Below are 21,384 nucleotides of genomic sequence, written 5' to 3'. Positions count from 1 at the left end.
GGTCTCACATTTCACATAGTGGCAAATCACAGCTGCTTTATTCATTCACCTGGGCATTTCCAACAAGTGCAACAAAGGAGTGCTGGTCAGTGTTTTGTGTTTCACCGAATATGCAGCACTGTAGGATCTTGAAAATATTTTTCAAAGCCAACGTCCTCTCCTTCACTGGTTAGAGGAGGCTGCTCTCGGGACTCTTGGGGTCCACGTCTCCCCAGTAAGGCAGGATGAAGGGCAGATCAGCCACCCGACTCTCCAGCAGCTCCCACAGGTGCTGTGACACAAACTGGTTTCCCTTCTGTGAGAGATGCAGCCCGTCAGACAGATAGACTGTGTAGTCCTATGAAGCAGAGGACAAAACAGGAAGGCTTTCATTAAATGATTAATTTAAAGGAAGATAATTGGGTATAATGAAATATCTCAACACTAGGCCTGGTCACATTGTTAGTGCTTTCAGTTCATAATGAGACATTTGCAAGATTTTAAACATTTAAGGACAATATATACTACATGTATCTAAAATTGTAAATGTCCAACAAACAAAAGAAGCTTACATTTTTCCTGCCCATTCAATTTATTGGATAATTAAACAAACTGGAATTTAGATGAACGAAGAATCTAATGGACAGTTTCTGTACTGCCTGTTTCAGCAATGCTTTATATTATGGTTCCATGATTATCTAATAATTGATTTGGAACATTCCTTCAAATAAACATGTAATCTGGTACTAATTATGGGGGGGGGGGACAAGCTCAATTTAAATTAAGTAAATATTCATGCATTACTCTTATTGGAAATTGTATTATCTGTATATGTTGACTTGTATGCTTGTCTGTAGACATGTTCATGTTTTTTCATGTTCCGCTGACCTGTCGTGCACTGACTTAAAGAATCTCTTACACTAGCGGTTAGCATTAACAATTGGGATTAATGTACTGGAAGTTATCACTACTTTCCCTATATTAAGTCCCATACATAGTTCTTTCCATTAAAATTCTTGGATATTATTTGGAAGTAGCAAACTTGTAAAACCAAAGTGTTACCCTCTGCGATGTGTGAGGATTTCATGTTACAGTGGCCTCTAACGAAACGCAGCATCTACAGTAACAAGTACCCACCTGTCCATCTTTCTGCATGAGCGTCCAGAGGTCCAGGACGTCTGTACCACACTGACTGGCAGTCTGGACACATGCCTGGGCATACTGCCCCACTGCAGAGTTGTGGCGATTGAGTGGACATCCTGAAAAAAAGACATGAAGAAGCTGACTGAGGATCTTTGTAGGCCTGGAGCGTAAAAATAGCCTATGTTACCATACAAGAACAAGAGAGAGGAGATTGTGAATGAGGGTTACCTTTCAGAATGCACTCCTTCTCCCAGGCCGGCTCATGAACAGGTGGAGGGGTGATGAAGATAACTCTGTCTGCTGACACTCCAGCTGAAGCCAGAAGCCTGGTGATCTCCTTTAGGTTCTCTGAATACTCCTGCAGAGGGACGTGCTGTTGGGGGTTTTTATCTGCATGACGGCAACAGACGAAAGGAGGTAAACTCATACAGAGACATTAGGAAAGGATAATTCATCAGAGATGGGAAGTAACAAAGTACAAGTACTTTGTTACTGTACTCAAGTAAATTTTCCAGATATTTTTACTTTACTATTTATTTTTGTGCCGACTTTTTACTTTTACTCCTTACATTTTTAACACAAAGATCGGTACTTTCTACTCCTTACATTTTACAAAATTGGCTCGTTACTTTAGTTTCAAATAATTTCAGTGGAGTTACCGTTATTTTTCCCGTCATCAATACCAAATTCAGTCTAATTGGATGGGAATATACGTTGCACTTGTGTGGTCCAGGTAGCTTTGCATAAAAAAATGGTTGTTATTTGCAAGGCTACTTTTACTTTTATGCTTTAAGTAAATTTCCAAGCCTGTTCTTTGTTACTTTTACTTGAGTAAAGAAGTTAAATCAGTACTTCTAGTATTTTTTAACACAAGTATCTGTACTTCTACTTAAGTATGGGAAGTGAGTACTTTTGCCATCTCTGTAATTAATTATTAGTGACAATGTTTCTATACACATTGTTTTCAAGTAGTCATAATCACAAAAAGCCTAAGCAGTGAAGTGCAGAGAATGACATCTGAAAACATTTATAAGGGTACTCCGGTAAGTAAGTATTGCATTCCCATAAATAATTTAAGTAGCAGAAGATGACATATCCTGACTTGTTGTCTCAAGTATGTGTCAAGCTCCAAACACACAGGATCCTACAGTTTGCTGCAGCATCGTGTCTTGTTAGACCTCCCTGCCTGATAAATATGTACGTTTTTCTAAGCATGTCATAAAAAAATCATAGTATAGTATGCTATAAAAAAAGTCATAGTATTTCATAAAAAAGTGTCCATGTGCAAAGTCTTGTGAGTAAACTTTTAAGCAAGAAAACAATTATAAAGATATGTTCTTCTGAAATCGGATACAGAAGGTTTGTAGCCAAATATGTATCATTACTAAACTTCCTCAATTGTCATTATTGGTCGTGTCAGTAAAATGGTACCTTCCAGTGCACAGTCGTTGGCTCCAAAGAAGACAGTGACAGCAGCTATGTTGTCTGCTGAGTTTGGGCTGTTGATGAGGCGAGGAAGAACTATCTTAGCCCATCTGGAGTTGTAGCCAGACAGTCCTCTGTTTACAACATCACACTTTCTGATGGGAAAATATATAACGTCAGATTCATATATTAGTCGAAGGCACGTTAGTCTGGTTACTAAGGTATGACTTGTATTTAAAAAAGAAAAAATCACATCATTGCCATTTCTGTTCATAACTCCCAAGAAACTAACATGTATGAGAAATTAAATAAGCACTTCCATTACGGTTACAAAAAATCAAGAACCAATACATGGAAACTACTGACCTTGCTAGTTTGTTGGCAATTTCTGCACCCCAGCCATTGGCTTGAAATGAAAACTGAAAGAATTAACAGCACTGTTTCATTAAGTAGTATCTAGAAAGCTAGCAGCTAATGCTAACTACTGCGTTAGTGACTTGGTTAGCATTAACTGCTGGCTTGCATAATATTACAGTATTTGAAAATTATTTTTGCATTAGCTAACCTGTGTGATTGAGTCCCCAAATAAAATGACTTTAGGCCAAATTACTGTTTTGAAGTTCGACATAATGAAAGTGTCTGCACAAATCGAAATTTCCGGTTAGGGGGTTGTTGTGACGTATGGTCCAATTTCAAAATAAAAGTCTTCATCATGACTTTTTAACACAGATATTTAGCTAAATAATGCATTTTGTACATAATTATACAAACAAAAACGTGTATAAAATACAATTTCATCATAAGAATAACAAAAGTACAAAAAATACTTATGATCAAAATGTTGATTTACTGACTTAGTTACGATTATAATTTGGACTGAATATCTCATCGTTTTGACTCAGAAAGTCAAAATCAGGCCAACAATCGCATAAGTTTGCCTCATTAAAGTAAAAATTTGGATTAATATCAATAACAATCTGTTTAATGCAATACAGTTCAACAGCACCACAAACTATATCCTCCAAAAAGATCATTAAGTTGAATCAAGACGTTTCTAAAACACTTTCAACAAAAACTGAACATTATTATAACCTTATTAGAGATAGGATTTATTGCAGAACTGTTGTATTACACTGTATTAGTTTTAGATAGGGGTACCTTATGAACTTGTAACTAAGAGTCTCCAATATGTTGTTTGTTAGATGGTAAAATATTTAGCAAATTCAATAAGTTTCAAAGTTTCAGTAGGGCGGGACATGCCTTCAACATCCTGGAAGAAGAAGAAAAAAGAGAACTCGCCCACCGGGGGGCGCTGCAGTTAGAAGGAGCCACCGTCAGCAGTTCGGAAATCAACTTTCGTCTTTTGCTCCCTTCAAACATGGCGGAGGTCAGGCTATGTATTGGAAGAGGAGCGTACAACTTTGCACACAAAATATACAACCGACAACTCCTTGAAAGTCAAGATAAAGGTGCAATACAGGCTTCGTCTCTATCGGCTGGTTTACTGTTGGGTGATATCCAAAATGGAGAACTGCATGGAGCCGAAAATGCAGCAGACAAAGTGACCGGTGGAGTTTCAAAGGACAATTACACAAGCGTGACACCACTGTATGGTACGGTTTACGAGGTTTGGGAAAACGCAAATGTCGCTGAATATTATGATTTTCTTGGACTCGACAAAGAGTATTCACTTTCTAATAAGTCCAAGGTTCAAAATATAGAGACAAATCTACTCTGGTACCGGATTAACACTAATTTTCGGAGGACTTTCTGCACCTCCGGGTCCGCTCCTCGACAGCAGACTTTCGGTTTGTTTTGGGGACATGGACAGTTCATCAGAGCTTACAGCGGCAACGGAACCCGATCTGAGCCCCTTTACAAAACCAAAACAGGCTACTATGAAATCCTGGAGGTGTCCCCTACCGCCACTCAAGTCCAGATAAAAACAGCCTACTACAAGCAGTCCTTCGTCTACCACCCGGATAGAAACGCCAACAGTGAGCACGCCACTGTCCGCTTTTCTGAGATCAGCGAGGCCTACACCGTGCTGGGCAATAAGGCACTGCGGAAGAAATACGACCGGGGTATGTTGAGTCAGTCGGACCTTATGTCAACAACCAGACACTCCGCCAAGGACACAGGGAGCTCCGCGAAACAGACAACCGAAAGTCGACGGTCTGTGGTGGGCGCAGACAGCCGGGGAGACGTCTTTGATTTCGACAAGTTTATCAAGGCCCACTACAACGAGCAGCTGCAGAGGGAAAGAGATATCCGAGTCCGAAAAGAGGAGATGCTTAGGAAGAAGCAGGAGACGATTGAGGAGAAGAAGATGGGAAGGATGATGGAGATGGGAGTTGCGGTGCTGATAGCTATGGCCGTGGGAATACTGGCCAATTTAAAGCGGTGATGAAGGACATTCACATGGAGACATGGAGAAACACCTGTGTGTGTGCGCACACACACACACACTCACAAATACTGTTCAACTTACTGATGTCGCCCTCTATTTTGACCCTGTCACCTGAACTCTCCATGCAGGGCGACATGAACAAATAAAAAATGCAATTAAAATAGGATGACACTGTCCTCTGAAAAGCTGCAAAACAAAGACTAAACCGAAATGTGCATGTTTCAGTTCCTCAGTTTGCAATCCCAGCACAGTGCTGTATACTTTCATACTGTCTGAACACAGCATTCACTGGTTTTTGCCCAGTGTAGCTTTTGTCACTCGGTTTGTCAGTCACACGCACACAGTCAATGCGACTCCCAGCGGTAGGGAATACTAGTACTGACAGTTTTGAGTCTGCCATAACCTCAAAATCAGTAATTATCTGATTAAAGAATAAGTAACATGATTATGAATCTTACCTGGCAATCACAACATTATGTACTTTTCCGTTATGATACAGAAACATTTGAGTACGTGAATGCTGTCTTCAAATGAAATAGAGGGAGGCAGGCCAGTACAGCCCGATCCGGTTGGGGAGAGTTCTAGCCCGACCAGGCATCTCTCTTTAACCTGCCTCTCTTAGTTATGCTATTATAATTCTAGACTGCCGGGGAAGTTCCTTCCTTCCTGTGACACACTGAGCTGCTCTCTCATCTCTACTTGTTTCCTTTTGTATGCATCCTGTCCCAGAAATGCTTGTTACTAACCTAGCTCTGGGGAGTTTCTTCTTCGCAGAGCTATGCTCTGTGATTCTCTGCAATTCCCGGCTGCATCCTGCCGCGTCCGCCGCATCCGACATGACATGAACTTCCACGATGACCTTCGAAGTCACTGTTCCATTATCTTTAATGTGACTATTATTGCCACTGTTCATCACACCCCCAACCGGCCCGTCAGACACCGCCTACCAAGAGTCTGGGTCTGCCGAGGTTTCTTCCTAACAGGGAAGAAACCACTGCTAATGCTTGCTCTTGAGGGAATTACTGTAATTGTTTGGGTTTTGGAATTTATAGAGTGTGGTCTAGACCTACTCTATCTGTAAAGTGTCTCGAGATAACTCTTATGATTTGATACTATAAATAAAATTGAATTGAATTGAAATCCACAAGTCACTGGTTGATTTACAACCTACGACCGTTCAACTTTGGCTTTTATAAAGTCATCTGTCTTGCAGATATCTTTATTTTTAATGGTTAAGCTAGTTTAAATTATATTTCACGTATAGCTATTTATGAAATATTTGTGGCAATGAAAGGAATTATGGGATGTGTGTGTGTGTGTATCAGACATATCTTGAGAGCCCATGAAACGGGGCTATTATAGGAACTGTAGGTTTATGCTCATTAAAAAGGTGCCTTGGATGGTTCCATTGTTCAGATATTTAACTAATAAATACATCTTGAGCAGTGCCTGTCAGAGCACAGTGAAACAAATGTTTGAGTCTTTTGTTAGTCAAAAACACCAACACTGATTACTTGTAAACCTTATTGTGTGAATGCTGATTCAGCAGCATTTACAGAATTGTTATCTGTTTCTTCCATACGATTTTTGGTCACCTACTACTGCATACTTTCAGCTACAAAAAACATTCAAATATCAAAATGGGTCTCATTTAAAAAAAACTCTGCGTATGATCTTTACTAAAAGTGTACATATGCCCAAAAGGTACGCCAAAAAACATTCTGATTTATAATACCGTGCGTACGTACATCTGTAAGCAATGTTCCCTAAATCACAGATTACCCACAAGTGTGCGTACGTGAATCAGCCTCTTATCCCGCCCTTTACACGTCCATTTTTAACCATAAATAGTCAATGCAAAGCAGCTCATGAATGCTGATCAGTATGTTAATGACCCTGGCAGTTCTTTCGTTACGCCGAATCATGACGACCGGCGGAGAAAAAGCAAAACATTTCTCAGACGCTCGGGAATTGCTGCAAATTGAATTCTAATTTCGGCCTGTTCTCACACAGTGTAGGGAAACCTGATCTATAAACTACCTGTCTATTATTAATAATACCGTCCAAAACGGCAGGCATACGGCACTCGGGGACAGCTTCGATATACCAGACCTATATGATTAGAGAATAATATCTCAGGATATGAGAACTATATATTATATCCAAACAAGCCTCATTGATAAAGTTGAAGATTATATATAATATTTATATAAATTTACCGCTGGAAACAGCCGGTTGCCCCCAGAGTGGAGGACCTGTATTTGGACCGCGATGGCACGGTTCCGGCGCGTTGCCCTCTCTACCGGACACAGTTCAGTAAATAGATCCAAGAGCACAGCTTTAGGGAATTTAAATCGGCATATTAGCCAGTCATCGTCATGGTCCCTGAATCCTGTTTCTCTCCTGATTCTTCCATTGGGGCTTATTCCTCCCGCAGTGCCAGCATTTGCCACCTTGCAGCATTACGCACGGGGGTCACCGCAGTATTTATATGTTTACAACAATATGTGATTGTTAACACCTTGCCAAAATCACAACATTAACTAGTGGTATTCCCCAACCCGATATACAATTGGAAGACGAAAGTCTAACAGGCAAACACACTTTTCTTCATGCATGTTTTCTCACAAACAGTATTAAAGTTCGGACCGATAACGAGGACATTAAGTGTAACGATTGTGCGAGTGCATAACGGCTGTATTTCTAGACTTTGACATTTGATGATATGCACATTATTAAAGACAGATATTTGCTTGGAGGACCACACATTCTGCCATCAAGTTAGTATTTTTATAAGTTTAAGTTTAGTGCTTCTTTCAGGCTTTTTCTTCGTTTATAATGTGTGTATTGCATGACGTCGCCTCGACTGTTTTCAACATGCTTTATTTGGTGGCACGGTAGCTCAGTGGATAGCACAGCAGCTAGCACCAGCAAGTAGGCACTGCAGACTCCCACCATTGGTCGATTCCCAGTATGACATACTATACTATGACTTCGACATATAGGCTACAATGCATTTTTTTCCCATATACTTTACTATGACTTTTTATCACTTTATTCAACATACTATGACTTTTTATGACATACTGTTTTGACTTCTTTTGACATACTAAACTATGATCTTTTTATCACTTTTTTTGACATACTATACTATGATATTTTTATCATTTTTTTCGACATACTATACTAGGACTTTTTTTGACATTATACTATGTCTTTTTATCACTTTTTTCGACATACTATTAAGTTTTTCGATATACTTTACTATGACTTTTTTGTCACGAAATACAATACCATGGAGGCAGCAGAGCGTGTCATCGGGACAACACTAGCCTACCCCCCTGTTCTCCCCCCTGCCCTCTAGAAAAAGATATAGGACAATCAGATCCAGAACCAACAAACAGCTTTTTCCCCCAGGCAGTCAAAATCACAAACTCTCCTCTCCACCTCCTTCTGCAACAAACCCCAAAAATTGAAACTGCAATAACATTATGTATATATGTGCCACCTCATCGTGTTTATTTATCTTGATTGTTATATTTTACTATTAAAATTTTCTATTTTGTTATTTTCTATTTTACTATTTAAATTTAATATTTGTGTTTGTCTGTGATTTAACTGTCATATTGAGAGCTGCTAAATGGCGTTTCGTTGTTGAAAACAAGGACAATAAAGATCTATTCTATTTTAATGTTTGTTTGTTGATGTATGCACCTTTCACCAAGGCAAATTCCACATAAGTGTACTTATTGTGGTAATACAAATATTTTCAGATTTCTGATTGCTGATGACTTTTTTTATGGCTTTTTTTATCACTTTATTGAACATACTATACTATGACCTTTTGATCACTTTTTTCGACATATAATACAATTACTTTTTTCGACATGCTATATTATGACTTTTAATCACTTTTTTCAACATACTATATACTATGACTTTTTTAGTACTTTTTTTGACATACTATACTATGACTTTTTTATCACTTTTTTCGACATATAATACAATTACTTTTTTCGACATGCTATATTATGACTTTTCATCACTTTTTTCAACATACTATACTATGACTTTTTTGGTACTTTTTTGACATACTATACTATGACTTTTTTGGTACCTTTTTTGACATACTATACTATGACTTTTTATCACTTTTTTCAAAATACTACATTATGACTTTTTTTCAACATATTATACTATGACTTTTGTTGTTTTTCTCGACATACTATACAATTACTTTTTTTGATATACTCTACTAGGACTTTTTCGACATGCTATACATTACATGACGCTTTTATCACTTTTTCTGACATACTATACTATGACTTTTTTTCTCACTTTTTTCAACATACTTTACTCTGTATATCAATGTAATTCATGCTAATTAAAACCATTCCCACTTTTCCAACTATTCTCACTACTTCACCTTCTTCTTACGCCATTATGCCAGCAATCCACTTTAGCTTTAGCAATTTAGCTTTTCAGCATTCACAAGCATTTTCTGCAGGGAATGTATTTTCTAGTTTAAAAAACATTCCTGACACAAACTGATGAAATAACCAAAGTAAACCAATTATACAAAACACAAAGTTTCTTAAAAGTTTGTTTTAAACATGACATAATGAACACAAACATTTAGTGCATTTAGAAATTCACAGTTCACGTCACAGTTAAAAGTCAACAAGTCCATCATATCAGTGCACATTAGTAACAAACTCTGGTCAAACAAAACCTACAGTGCATCTACAAAAATACAGTAAAGTTATTAAATATCATTGAAAGTGCTTGCATAATTAAAAAACAACACTAAAATCTACAAAAAAAAAATACTATCTACACAGTTTATTTCCCTTTTCTTACATAGTAGCTCACAGGTCATACAATCTCCAGTTAATTAGTAAAAGGCCAATCTGGTCTTTCCAAATTGTATACACAAGGTGGGACTGGGATTGGTTTTTGAGGTGTTCCAATTACACCACACCAGACGGGGCAACTGCGTAATGATTTGGATCTATAGATAGATCAATCATGGATCAATCATAGCATTGTGCTGTTTTTTGTGATATGTAGTTGGAATAAAACAAGCTAAAAAACTATAGATCCTGGTAGTGTAGAAATATTGACATCAGACATGGTACTCTGATTCTTGGGAACAAGCTACCCAGCTTTTAACCACACAAATACAAGCCGCTTGTTAACTTTTTAGCACAGAACTTGTAGATTTTTGTTTTATATATCTGTGATGACTTAGCTTAAGAAACCCTGTCAGTTTACAGGTTAAGTCTAACTGGTTGGGAACACATCTGCAGTCCCATCTCCGCTCTCAGATGACCGGGTTGAGGGCGTCATAGAGGCGCTGCACTGCCAGCTCCACCATCTCTCTCAGGGAGTCGTCCTCGGTGCATTCATCCTCGTAGCACACCGACTGATCGGGGGAGAGGAAGTCAGTGAGAGAGATATAAAACAACAACAATCCTACACCACATCATTGTCCTGTTCCTTGGTGCGAAACTTCTCACCCTCGTTTCCAAGCAGATGTGAACAGTCTTCCCATCGATTGTCACAGAGATGTTTTTACTGTCACTGAAATCCACACATTCCTCACCAAACATGTCCCTATAGACAGAGAGAGAGAAGAAATGTATATTATAATAATGAAAGTAAAGTACATTCAACTTTTCAGAGTCTTCAGATAAACCTAAAAACACACTGTGCTTATCACCCAGCTAGCGGAGGTGCAGTGAAAAGGTCTAACCAAACACTGAAAAAAACAACTAACAAAACTAATGGCTGAAACAAAACTGTCTTGGTTTGAAGTTTTACCTCTTGCATTAATGTACATGAGAGGCCGCCCACATAAGACGACTGGACTCTCCCCATATACTAAGTAAGACTTATAAAACTAACTTTCTGTCATATTTGCTGAAACTGACCCTATGTTTGAGTAGAACTACATTAGGCAGGTAATTTAAAAAAAATCCAGCTCCTCTGGCACCACCTACAGCCTGTAGTGCGATTTCCAAAAATCCAACGCTCCCTGTTCAGATACTCCAATCAGGGCCAGGTGTGTAACTGCGTGTCAATCACTGCTCATGCACACGCATTTATTCTCCCTTGTGGGGAGTGGTTTAGGGGAGAGATCGTTTGGGCTTCAGCAGAAAGGGGGGGGAGGGATTTGAGAAGTTTTCTTTGGCTAAATCCTGTAAATCATACCAACAGCACCTTTAACTATGCTCTGAAGATTATCTTCCCTAAGGGTGAAAGCAGCCCTTCCTGACTTAACAACTCCTACTGCTGTCGGGATAGCTGAGAGGAATATATGGAGCCATGCATCCCAGTGCAAAGTTTTTCCCAGTGATGCATCCTTCAGCAATAACCTAACCTAACATGACCTGTGGAAACGGAAATGGAATACTCTGCTGCAAAACTTTTCACCATCAGGTTGGAATTCTTGAATTCAAATCCTGACCATCAAGCAGAAGCTTGAAACAACTTGATGTAATTTACACTGACACAAATTCAAATTACCAAGAAGGGTAAAGAACTGTTAATCGTCGAGGGCGTAAGAAGAAACAGAGGGCAGATGTGGCATTGGCATGTCACCTACGCACGGTCAGAAGACCCCCGAAGAAGATGACACCATGACAACCACAACACAGCATGTGGTCAGCAAGAGACAATAAAATAAATAAATAAACACATTTGGGTTTCTAATGTGGATGAGGTGTTTTAATAATAATAATAGTAGTTGGATAATCACTCAGTTAGTGGTCCTTGATGTGCTATGATCATTCATGGATTTTTATTTTGTTTTGTTTATTTTTCTTTTAGTATAATTTCATATATGTGTACCTACTTTTCACTTGTATGACCATTTTTGTCTTATTTTGTGTGTGTATAGATGGATAGTTTAAGGAAAATCAACACTACTGTATTTTTTAAATACCATTTGAGCCAAGTAAGGATAGCAACAGATGAAAAGGTGGTGTAGTTAATTTTGTTTTGGTTTTATGTTATTTTATTGTTGGCTAATCAATAATGATAATTTATTTATTTATTTATAAAATAATGTTAAGTGATTTTCTAAACTATTGTGTTGACACGTTGTGTCAAAAGGGGGGAATGTGAGAAATAAATATTTTAGATTAAAGATGATTAAATTAGTCTGAGGGATTTTAGTGGAGACAGAAGAACAAAGGGTTTGTTTTCTCACCAGGACGGCACTAGCCACGGCACTCTACACAACAAAGGGATGTGTGAAGTACATTAAGACTTGTGATTCTAGAAATACCTCAATTGTAATATGCATGGCTCGAAGGGTCTCCTGTCTGACACCGGGACCATTTGTCTCTTCTGTGAGTTCCTACTTTGTATATAAGGGAGATGCTTGGGAGAAGAGGGGAAGAACACTTCTGTCTTCTCCCCGTGCACCATGTGATAAAGATTTGATTCATTACACTGGTGACTCTGCGATTCGTAAGAGAACAAGGGGTTTCTTCCATGGTAAATTTCTACCACACCTTTCAAACACAGTGATTTCAAAGTTATAAACAAGTATGAGGATTGTGTGTCACTTACTGCAACATGACTCCTAGTCGGGTTTGGAAGATGTCCATGTCCATAACAGCACTCTGGGTCTCCATGGCTGTTAATCATGAATCACATTAAAAAAGAATTCATAAAAACAAAGTTCCTGACAATAAGACAAAAGGTGTCGAGCTTTTTTTTGTAGTTGGGAAAATAGGTGACAAATAAAACATGAGCAATATACTGTATGCTTCCTACAGTCCACAAAGCATTTAAAACTAAAGATCCAGATAAACAACATACACAGCTGATTGCCAGACTGACCTTTCTGAGCCTTTGGGTTTGACTGGACTTCCAGCACTACAGTGGTGACAGCGTCGGCATACATATCATTGAGAGGGTTGGCTAGCCACTGAAACAGGAGAAATTGGGTAAATGAGAAGAGAGGATAGTCTTGCTATCCCGCATCAGACCAAGCAGGACTACACCTAGTTGAACTGGCCTGACTGCTCACCTCCAGCAGCACCATGCCGGCCTCATAGATCAGAGTGATATTTTTAAAAATCTTCAAAGTGTTCTTCTCGGTTCCATCCAGCTCTTCCACGTCACCTGACACAGGAGGAAAAAAAGACTGCCACAGTCATTATGGTGCAAACTCGTAATAAGTGAAAGTGCAAGAATGGACCAAAAGCAAGAATATTAGCAAAAACAGCGGTCTAACCGGTGAGGTTCCTCAGATGGCAGACGAGCAGTGAGTAAGGTCCAGTGAAGGGGATGGCCTGGGTCTGTTTCACTGTGCTCATGGCCAGCTCTGTGTATGCTACAAACACATCACACACATTACGTCACTTCATGATGCCTTGTCAAATATTAAATGGGGCAGCAGTATGCACAACTGGAGGCAAAAACAAAAAGGCAGTATGTCCTTTTAGATCTGTACATTTCCTCATTATTTCATTTGATTATTTTAATCCATGCCTAGCTTATTAAAAAAAACTGGAACCAACATGATGATGATTACAGTTTTTTTGTCTCGATTCCCAAAGTCACTGACTGAAAACCGACTCAGATTCTCAAATTTATTGTAGCCAATGAACTGAATCTACTTGGGCTGTAACTACCAACGCACATGTGGTCCTATCCTGGAGCCTGCAGGTACGATCATTTTGGAGAACTAAACAGAGACTTACTAGAAAGGTCAGATGGATTGAGGATGTGGTAGTTGAAGTTCTTTTTCACCAGTATGCCTGACACCCTCTGGCCCTGAACACTCTTCTTATCAGCCAGAGAGCCCATCACCTGAGAGGACGAGCAATGTTCAGTTACCTCATTCTAATTTAACATTTATAACAACATCAGCACAGTGTCAAGTAATACATGCGACAATCATGACTTTGCATTTCATTTTTAAGCCAGAAGGAACCTTTGTGACCATAACAATCTAATAAAAAGGTCTCAGAGAGAAGAAAGGACAGAGACAGACAGGCAGTTTACTGACCTTGGCCAGTTTCTCTCCCCTGAAGTTGAGGGTGACAGCTTCTGTGTTGCGAGGGTTGTGGACTTCGATGTGAACCTGGTCATTATCCTCGTACTCCCTGATCAGCGCAGCCTTCAGACGGGCCATCTCATTCTGCTCCCCGTGGACCAGGATCTGATGATAACAAGCAGACAGGAGAGTCAAGGGTTTTTCTTTACAACTGATATAACTGAAGGGTACAGACAAAACAAATCAATCAATGTTCCCCCCACCCCCCCTCCTACCACATGTGGTGGTTTGAGGGCCCTGATGAACTCGCTGGTCTGCTGGTAGTCAGTGTGGGCAGAAAAAGAGATGTAGTCCACTGACATTTTCAGCTGCAGCTTCTGCCCTGACATGGTGGTGATCTCCTCCGGCTCAGACATGATGTGCTGCAGAGAGCACACAACATATCAACAGTTAATTGCTGTAAGCATTCAAATCTCACTTGAGTTAAGTTGGCCAAAAAAATTATGGAAATGATGGCGCTTTTTCATCAAGAAGCGGTCTATTATTCAAGAAAAAACGTCTACCATCCTGTCTTACCTTAGCCAGTGTGCCCTCTACACAGTATCCAGCGATGATGACCCCGTTCCTCTTATCAGTGCACCAGCTCTCAAAGAGCTCTCTGGAGAGCCCGCTCTGCATCATACCTGGAGACGCCATCACCACACTGGGACCGATGTCATCAAAATGATCCATGCTCTGAAAAAAACACCACAGTTATAGATATTCAGCAGCAGCAGCCAAAAGATGTAACAGTCTGTATCTGTGGAACTCTCTACCTTGAGGTTGCTGATATGCTTGAAGACAAAAGGGTTGTTGATATTGATGGCCTTGCGGATCTTGTCGTTCATTGCGTTGACGTAGGTCTGGTACACAGCCATGCACTTCTTGGCCAGGGACGATGCATAGTAGATGGGGATGTCATGGAGCTCCGGGTGGTTCTGCCAGTACTCATCTACAGGATAACATGAAACACAATCTTACAGACTCAGATGCAACAGACAAAACTAACTTTAAAAAAAATACAATACAATGCAGATATTGAGCACCTCATGATAAAGGGTCATAAATGATAACGTAGAGGCTACCAATGTTGTACATTTGCCTATTTAGAAGCATAATCCAAACCAGGCAGTCACACTTGACTTCTCACCCAGGATGAGCAGCAGTTCCTGGGCCCTCCCCAAGGCGAACACAGGGATTAAGCAGCGGCCTTCTCTGTTGACTATGTCATGGACTGTGTTACAGAACCGAGCCTCACGCTCCTCCCTCTTCTCATGGATGTGGGTGCCGTAGGTGGACTCCTGCAGAAAGTAAACCATGATTCATCACGTTGTGATCACCTAAAGATTCATTAAAAGTAGTGTTTGATGTTAATTAATATGCGGCATACTATGATTAAGATGTCAGGTTTGACACTGGGGATCTCTGCTGCCATCAGATGCCTGTCTTCCTGTCGGGAGAAGTCTCCTGTGTACAGCAGCTTCGGAGGGGAAAAAACAGACAGAGAATGGTCTTGTTAAGTGAACTTGGCTTCTGTGCATCAACAGGACTCTCTGAAACAAAAAACAGGAGTAGTTACCTTGACTCCAGCTATCTCGATCATGAACATGGCAGCTCCCAGCACATGCCCAGCGTGGTAGCACCAGAACTTGATTCCAGCCACCTCCTTGACCTCGTGGAAGTTGATGGTCTCAATCTTATCCATGCTCTCCTCCAGGTCAGTCTCTGTGTACAGCATGTCATCTGCAGAAATGTTGCTGCGATAAATCAACAACAAAATTATTGTAGGTATTATTAACTTGCAAGAATGCCATAATGACGACTGCTCCTGCTCCTACCTGACTTTGACGTAATCTGACAGTAGCCAGCGGTAGATGGCCTTCGTGGCATGGGTCATGAAAGTCCTGCCTTTAAAGCTGGTCTTCTGGAGGAACCAGGGCAGAGCTCCACAGTGATCCAAGTGGAAACTGGTGAGAGGATAATACATTAACATCAAATGACATATCCTTAGTTATGCTTAAGAATATAATCAAAATAGAATTCAAACAGAACATGCCTTACTTAGGAAATTACCAATACAGATATGGTTGAGCATCTTTACTACTATTAAAAAAAATAGACAGTTCTTTCAACGCATAAAAGAGAGGAAGGAGAACTCACTGGCTGATGAGCAGCAGGTCTATCTCGGCTGGGTCAATCAAGTCTATGTAGGGGAGAGCATCCATTCCCTCCAAGCCAGGGTGGATACCACAGTCCAGCTGCAAAACACAAATATTACTGTATTTATTTCACCCCGGATAATGAACTTGGTAGCAATACTGTTTTCCAGGGAGTCCTGGATACACCAAATGAACACATGACTCACAATAGAATGATTAAAACATATAAAATAATAACAACAGGCTGAGAGCATGCACAAACTAAGAACTCAGCATTACAGGCTTCATAGTTATTGCTGTTCTATAATATAGATGTGTTATTGGGTTAAGGAATATTGTGAGACATTTTAATCTAGAGTGATGTACATATAAATGTCTGTCTTAAGCCACACAGCAGCATGCAGTCAGAATAATACTTAAGTTAAAATAAAGATGTGTACCATAATTTTCCTTCCTTTGAACTCCAGGATGATACATGATCTCCCAACCTCCTGACCAGCACCCCTATAGTTACATTAAAAAAAATAGCGTTTAAGATTACATTTTGGTTACAGTCACTCAAAATATATATATATAAATATATAAAAAAATTTACAAATTAACTTACAGTGGACGAATTAGGAGCTGGTCACTCTCCTCTGCGGGGACAATCACCTCTACTTTGCGTTTTGTCGCCATATGTGTCAAATTTTGAAGGTAAATATAAAAATAGGACAAATAAAGCTGGTCATACTGTAAATGCACTGTTTGTTGAATGAAAGAGGGGGCGACGGCCTTCTTGTGACGTCACACTTCCGGTTGTGTGCCAAAATACAGCCGACGCGAAATCAAAAGCGTCGACACACAAAGTTCCGAGACAGCCGTGGGCCGGTTTTTGCCGTACGGATTTACATTATAAAAATGACTAAAATGTTACAAGGAGCACGGTAATCATACATATACAAAAACACTTTTCTGTAGGCTATAGCTTAACAATATATATTATCCACAGGCCTCTCGGCTCAATACTCAACTTTAGAGATACTTTTTTGGAGTAGCTAGTTCGTCGCGTCCCCTTTAAGTGGTGTTGGGTGTAGGCTGTGTGAAAGTCGAAGGGAAGCTAAAGAGTGAAACTGAAGGTAACAATTCTTTGAAGAAATTTAACTCCCAACGGCACATTTAGACTGTTGAAACAGGTACTTTTGTGGCTGACTAGATTTTTTTCTAGGGCGTTTAGCAAAACTCCATGTGAAGGCTTTTCATCTTCAGTGTGAAAATAAATGCGGTGGGGGACATTTAAGGTGGAGTAGTATGAGTTTTATCCAGACATTTTCTTTTCGCATGTACAATATAATATAGCAAATGATGAGCAATGCCATGTCTTCTACTGAGCATGTAGCGTTAGGTTAGTTAGCAAGATAAATGATGCGTTCCTCACAGAGGTAACCTGTTGATTTTGGTGTCTGGTGTATAATTTGAGTCTTGGGGGGGCTCTGTTCTAAATGTTTTCTGCCCCCCCCCCACCTCACCCCGGTACGGATGCACCATAGATAGACTATATAGAGTAAGTGATACACCCTCCGACTCCATCACAAAACCCTAGAGTAACATTTTGCTCTGATGGAGGAAGGAGATATTGTTACAGTAGCAGGTGTAACAGATAAAGTGGTTTGCAATTTAACTGGTGTCCCTTCATGAGAAGCTAACCACAAAGGTAGTATGTATTACAGTGTTTTATTAGCATATTATTGTTATGATGTGCAACCGTATTTAACAGCTAATGTTCTTTTAACACAGCCTTCCTGTTGAATGGAGAGGTACATACATGGTCTTCTTACAAAAGCTATTGGATTCACATTTTTCTTTTGAGGGCCTTTCCAACTACGTTGCTGATATATTAAAGCATCTTTGTGTTTAATTTAATTAGGATTTCTGTGTGTGTGTGTGTGTGTGTGTGTGTGTGTGTGTGTTGACTATTTTGTCTTGTTCTCAGGTTTCTCTTTCTCTTGATCATAATGAGTCTTTCTGAATTAATAAAGCTGAACTAACTAACTTAAAGCTTAACACCCCTACAATGTGAATAGCTGTGCAGCTGTGACAGTAACAATTGAACCATGCAAAGGGTAGCTACTAATACTAGCTAGCTATTATTATGTAGCCGAAGGTACACACTCTCATTTATCCATTATTCAGAATTTAGACTACATTCAATTATTCATCATCTCTATTGAGACTTGATAAGGCCTCTTGTGGAGTGTGTTAACAATGCAGTCGTTGATGATTCAGGTTCGGTGAGGCTGGATGACTGGATGCAGTCGTCATGGTGAAGGATGTTCCGGAAAGTCAAAAAGCGCCACAGCAGCAGCAGCTCGCAAAGCAGTGAGATCAGCACCAAAAGCAAAGTACAGCAACACACACACACACACACACACACACACACATACACATACACACACACACACACACACACAAAATGTTAACAGAGCCACTTTCTCCTTGTTGAGCCAATACCCTCTCATGTTACTGACTCCATGTAGTCTGTCGACTCCAGTTTGGGAGGACTCTCCAGATCCAGTACCGTCGCCAGCCTCGATACAGATTCAACCAAGAGCTCAGGTCAGTCAACTAGTCATGGAAGTTAAAAGTTTTCACTACTTTTTTCTGTTCTGATTGATTTTTTGATGCCCTCCATAGGTAACAGCACATCTGAAACATGTGCTGAGTTCCGTGTAAAGTATGTGGGAGCCATTGAGAAGTTACAGTTTGACATGTGCAAGACCCTCCAGGAGCCTCTGGACCTCATCAACTACATTGATGCCACTCAGGTAAGATGCTTTAGGGACACCCCTCAAGTAGGCTTACAGCAGTTAATATCACACCATTCATTCATGAAGTTGCTATAAATATTCTGCTCCTTTTCACAGCAAGATGGAAAGCTGCCCTTCGTGCCGGGAGACGAAGAGATGATTCTGGGAGTGTCAAAGTACGGAGTCAAAGTGGCGTCGCTGGACCAGTGTGTGAGTAGAAAAGCAATAGAAAAGTTCATATTCTGGGGCGCCCTGGTGGCTCACCTGGTTGGGTGGGCGCACTATGTACTGGGGCTCAGTCCTTGCCGCCACGGCCTGGGTTTGATTCCGACCCGTTGTCCTTTGCTGCGTGTCGTCCCCTCACTCTCCTACGATCCTGTTGATGTCCTATTCAAAAGGCTAAAAAAATAAATGAAATTAAAAAAGAAAAGAAAAAGTTTATACACTGTACTTCAGATTGAATGCTTATTGATTAGACTGTGCAGTATTGCTAGGTCATCAAACAGCATGGTTATGAATTTAGAATCAATTTATATTTTGGACATGGTTCTGCACAAAGCTGCTGACTCAAATATTTGTTTACATTATGAATGGAGACTTACCTCTGAAGCCACATTGATTGATGATGGTTATCTTTCTTAACCAGGTAATACAAATGAAGAAATGTATGCTAAAGTGCTTTTAATTGTACCTTTTGGTCCAGGATGTGCTGCACCGGCACCCTCTGTACCTGATAGTGCGTATGCTGTGTTACGATGACGGCCTGGGTGCAGGGAAGAACCTCCTGGCTCTCAAAACCACCGATGCAAAGCAAGAGGAGTGCAGCATCTGGGTGTACCAGTGCAGCAACTCGGTGAGTGTGACAAAAAGTATAAAATGAAATGTTTTCTGGATTTGAGGTATTTCCCCGCGTGTTATCTATCATCTCTCTGAACAGGAGCAGGCTCAGTCCATCTGCAAGGTGCTGTCGGCTTCCTTTGACTGCGCTCTGACATCAGACAAGTCCTGAGAGCAGGACGGGAGCTGAGATCTGTCTAGATGAGAAATGAAACAAATGACAAAACCAGCAACAGTAAATCAGAAGATTCCCAAAATTTTTTAATAATTTCCCTTTTGTCCAACTTTGCTTTGTTTTCTTTAAGAGAGGTACACCTGGAGGACACATCCTGTGTGTTTTCCACGTTAGTTTGCAGGAAAACATAAATTAAGCATTTGTATTGACGGCAAAGTCACGTCAAGCTCAGTTTGTGGTACGTACTATCACCCGACTATCATCTCCAGTTGAGACAAGACTCTGAATTTGTCTGAATCATTTCCTTTGAATTTGTTTCCTTTACCTCATGTGTTTGACCGTTCACATAAAGTCAAGAGAAAAAAAAAGGAACGTTTAGAAAAAAAGCAAACTGTTGCATTTTTTTTAAAGCATTGGAATAAGTGAACAATGTAAATGATTGATATTTAATGTAAGTGATGGTACATAATATCTCCACCCAGCTGTGTCATTATGGGACATTCTTCAGAGGAGAAAATACCCGGTACAAACATTTTACAACATGCAGTTTGTTTCTCTTCATGTGGAAACCACTCAGATCTCTTAAGTTTAGATCTCCTTCTGTGTGTTTTGTTGTGTATGCTGAAACAAACAGTATTGGCATAGCAGTCACTTTTTTGACTCGAAGGTACATTACACAAAGCTAAAATCTGTGTGAGTGAAGTCTTACTCTTTTTTTTTTTTTTTTTTTACTTGTGGGATAGACTCATTTTTAATGACAGTTTTGACTTTTATTGTATCTTCTTTTAAAGGTCTTTCTACTGCAAGTTTCTTGGTACCAAAAGCTTTGATGTGTTTCAGATTTTTTTAATTCTTTGTTTTTATGCAGTGGATAAAAATGCATTAAATACATTAGACGTACTGAAACCACATAAATCCTGTTAGGCCGTTAGAAGCATATGAAAGATTTTGGAGAAAAAAACGTGTTTACAGTCGTGGTACTTACTTGACTTCACAGTGTACATAATAATAGCCCATTCCTCCTTATTCTGTCCTCCTTTTCAGCACTGTCCTGTTAAGATTGGGTTGAAAATGTGCGACATTAAGGAAATTAAAGAATTTGATATGGTACAATAAAGGCTTTGGTTTTGTTTTTGAAGTGTAATTTATCCTTTTTCTTTTAGTGTCATCTTTACTTTTGAGTGTGTCTTTGTATGTTTTTACATGTGCTTGGATGCAACATGCTGACATATTCCCCATCAGAGGGAGCTCTTGATACATCATCTGACTTAGTTTGATAAGAATCACACCAGTCAAATGGTGTCATATTTTTTAAATGCAGGTCATTACCTTTAACCTTTAAAAAAAAATCCCCAAATAAACAGGATTTGGTGTCAGCAATAATTTAGTAAAAGTGGGCATCGTTTACAAAAATGGAT

At 39.7% G+C, this 21,384-nt stretch overlaps 4 protein-coding genes across 9 annotated transcripts; 2 read left to right on the top strand and 2 right to left on the bottom strand.

The window, feature by feature from the left end:
* Positions 1 to 15: 15 nt before the first annotated feature.
* On the bottom strand, positions 16 to 3,927 carry iah1 (isoamyl acetate hydrolyzing esterase 1 (putative)). Of its 2 annotated transcripts, none has more exons than XM_039785078.1 (6): positions 3,808 to 3,927; positions 2,914 to 2,966; positions 2,554 to 2,702; positions 1,351 to 1,512; positions 1,117 to 1,238; positions 16 to 337 (listed from the first exon to the last, which is right to left on the bottom strand). In XM_039785078.1, the coding sequence occupies exons 1-6, from the start codon at positions 3,925 to 3,927 to the stop codon at positions 170 to 172; spliced, it is 774 nt and encodes a 257-aa protein (XP_039641012.1). In that variant the 3' UTR covers positions 16 to 169. The 2 variants fall into 2 exon arrangements, with proteins under 2 accessions (XP_039641012.1, XP_039641013.1); XM_039785079.1 differs by lacking the exon at positions 3,808 to 3,927 and adding an exon at positions 3,113 to 3,232.
* LOC120548926 (dnaJ homolog subfamily C member 30, mitochondrial) lies at positions 3,926 to 4,954 on the top strand. Its single transcript, XM_039785432.1, has 2 exons — positions 3,926 to 3,934; positions 4,379 to 4,954. The coding sequence occupies exons 1-2, from the start codon at positions 3,926 to 3,928 to the stop codon at positions 4,952 to 4,954; spliced, it is 585 nt and encodes a 194-aa protein (XP_039641366.1).
* A 4,593-nt stretch (positions 4,955 to 9,547) lies between these two features.
* Positions 9,548 to 16,959, bottom strand: LOC120549676 (cleavage and polyadenylation specificity factor subunit 3). Its single transcript, XM_039786750.1, has 18 exons — positions 16,776 to 16,959; positions 16,609 to 16,672; positions 16,170 to 16,267; positions 15,848 to 15,976; positions 15,589 to 15,766; positions 15,400 to 15,489; positions 15,160 to 15,310; positions 14,786 to 14,961; positions 14,547 to 14,705; positions 14,246 to 14,392; positions 13,983 to 14,135; positions 13,675 to 13,783; positions 13,206 to 13,304; positions 12,999 to 13,093; positions 12,809 to 12,896; positions 12,536 to 12,602; positions 10,477 to 10,573; positions 9,548 to 10,382 (listed from the first exon to the last, which is right to left on the bottom strand). The coding sequence occupies exons 1-18, from the start codon at positions 16,844 to 16,846 to the stop codon at positions 10,281 to 10,283; spliced, it is 2,073 nt and encodes a 690-aa protein (XP_039642684.1). The 5' UTR covers positions 16,847 to 16,959; the 3' UTR covers positions 9,548 to 10,280.
* A 56-nt stretch (positions 16,960 to 17,015) lies between these two features.
* Positions 17,016 to 21,099, top strand: itgb1bp1 (integrin beta 1 binding protein 1). Of its 5 annotated transcripts, none has more exons than XM_039786754.1 (7): positions 17,016 to 17,094; positions 18,434 to 18,549; positions 18,685 to 18,763; positions 18,842 to 18,972; positions 19,072 to 19,164; positions 19,658 to 19,807; positions 19,892 to 21,099. In XM_039786754.1, exons 2-7 carry the CDS (start codon positions 18,478 to 18,480, stop codon positions 19,961 to 19,963), a joined length of 597 nt encoding a protein of 198 aa, XP_039642688.1. In that variant the 5' UTR covers positions 17,016 to 17,094; positions 18,434 to 18,477; the 3' UTR covers positions 19,964 to 21,099. The 5 variants fall into 5 exon arrangements, with proteins under 5 accessions (XP_039642688.1, XP_039642689.1, XP_039642686.1 ...); XM_039786755.1 differs by lacking the exon at positions 17,016 to 17,094 and adding an exon at positions 17,149 to 17,286 and having other exon boundaries at positions 19,898 to 21,099; XM_039786752.1 differs by lacking the exon at positions 17,016 to 17,094 and adding an exon at positions 17,154 to 17,343.
* The last annotated feature ends 285 nt before the right edge of the window (positions 21,100 to 21,384 follow it).

This window comes from Perca fluviatilis, chromosome 20, assembly GCF_010015445.1.
Source record: "Perca fluviatilis chromosome 20, GENO_Pfluv_1.0, whole genome shotgun sequence".
Lineage (NCBI taxonomy): Eukaryota > Metazoa > Chordata > Actinopteri > Perciformes > Percidae > Perca > Perca fluviatilis.
Note: the sequence above shows the minus strand (reverse complement) of the source record. Positions and strands in the feature narration are given on the sequence as shown.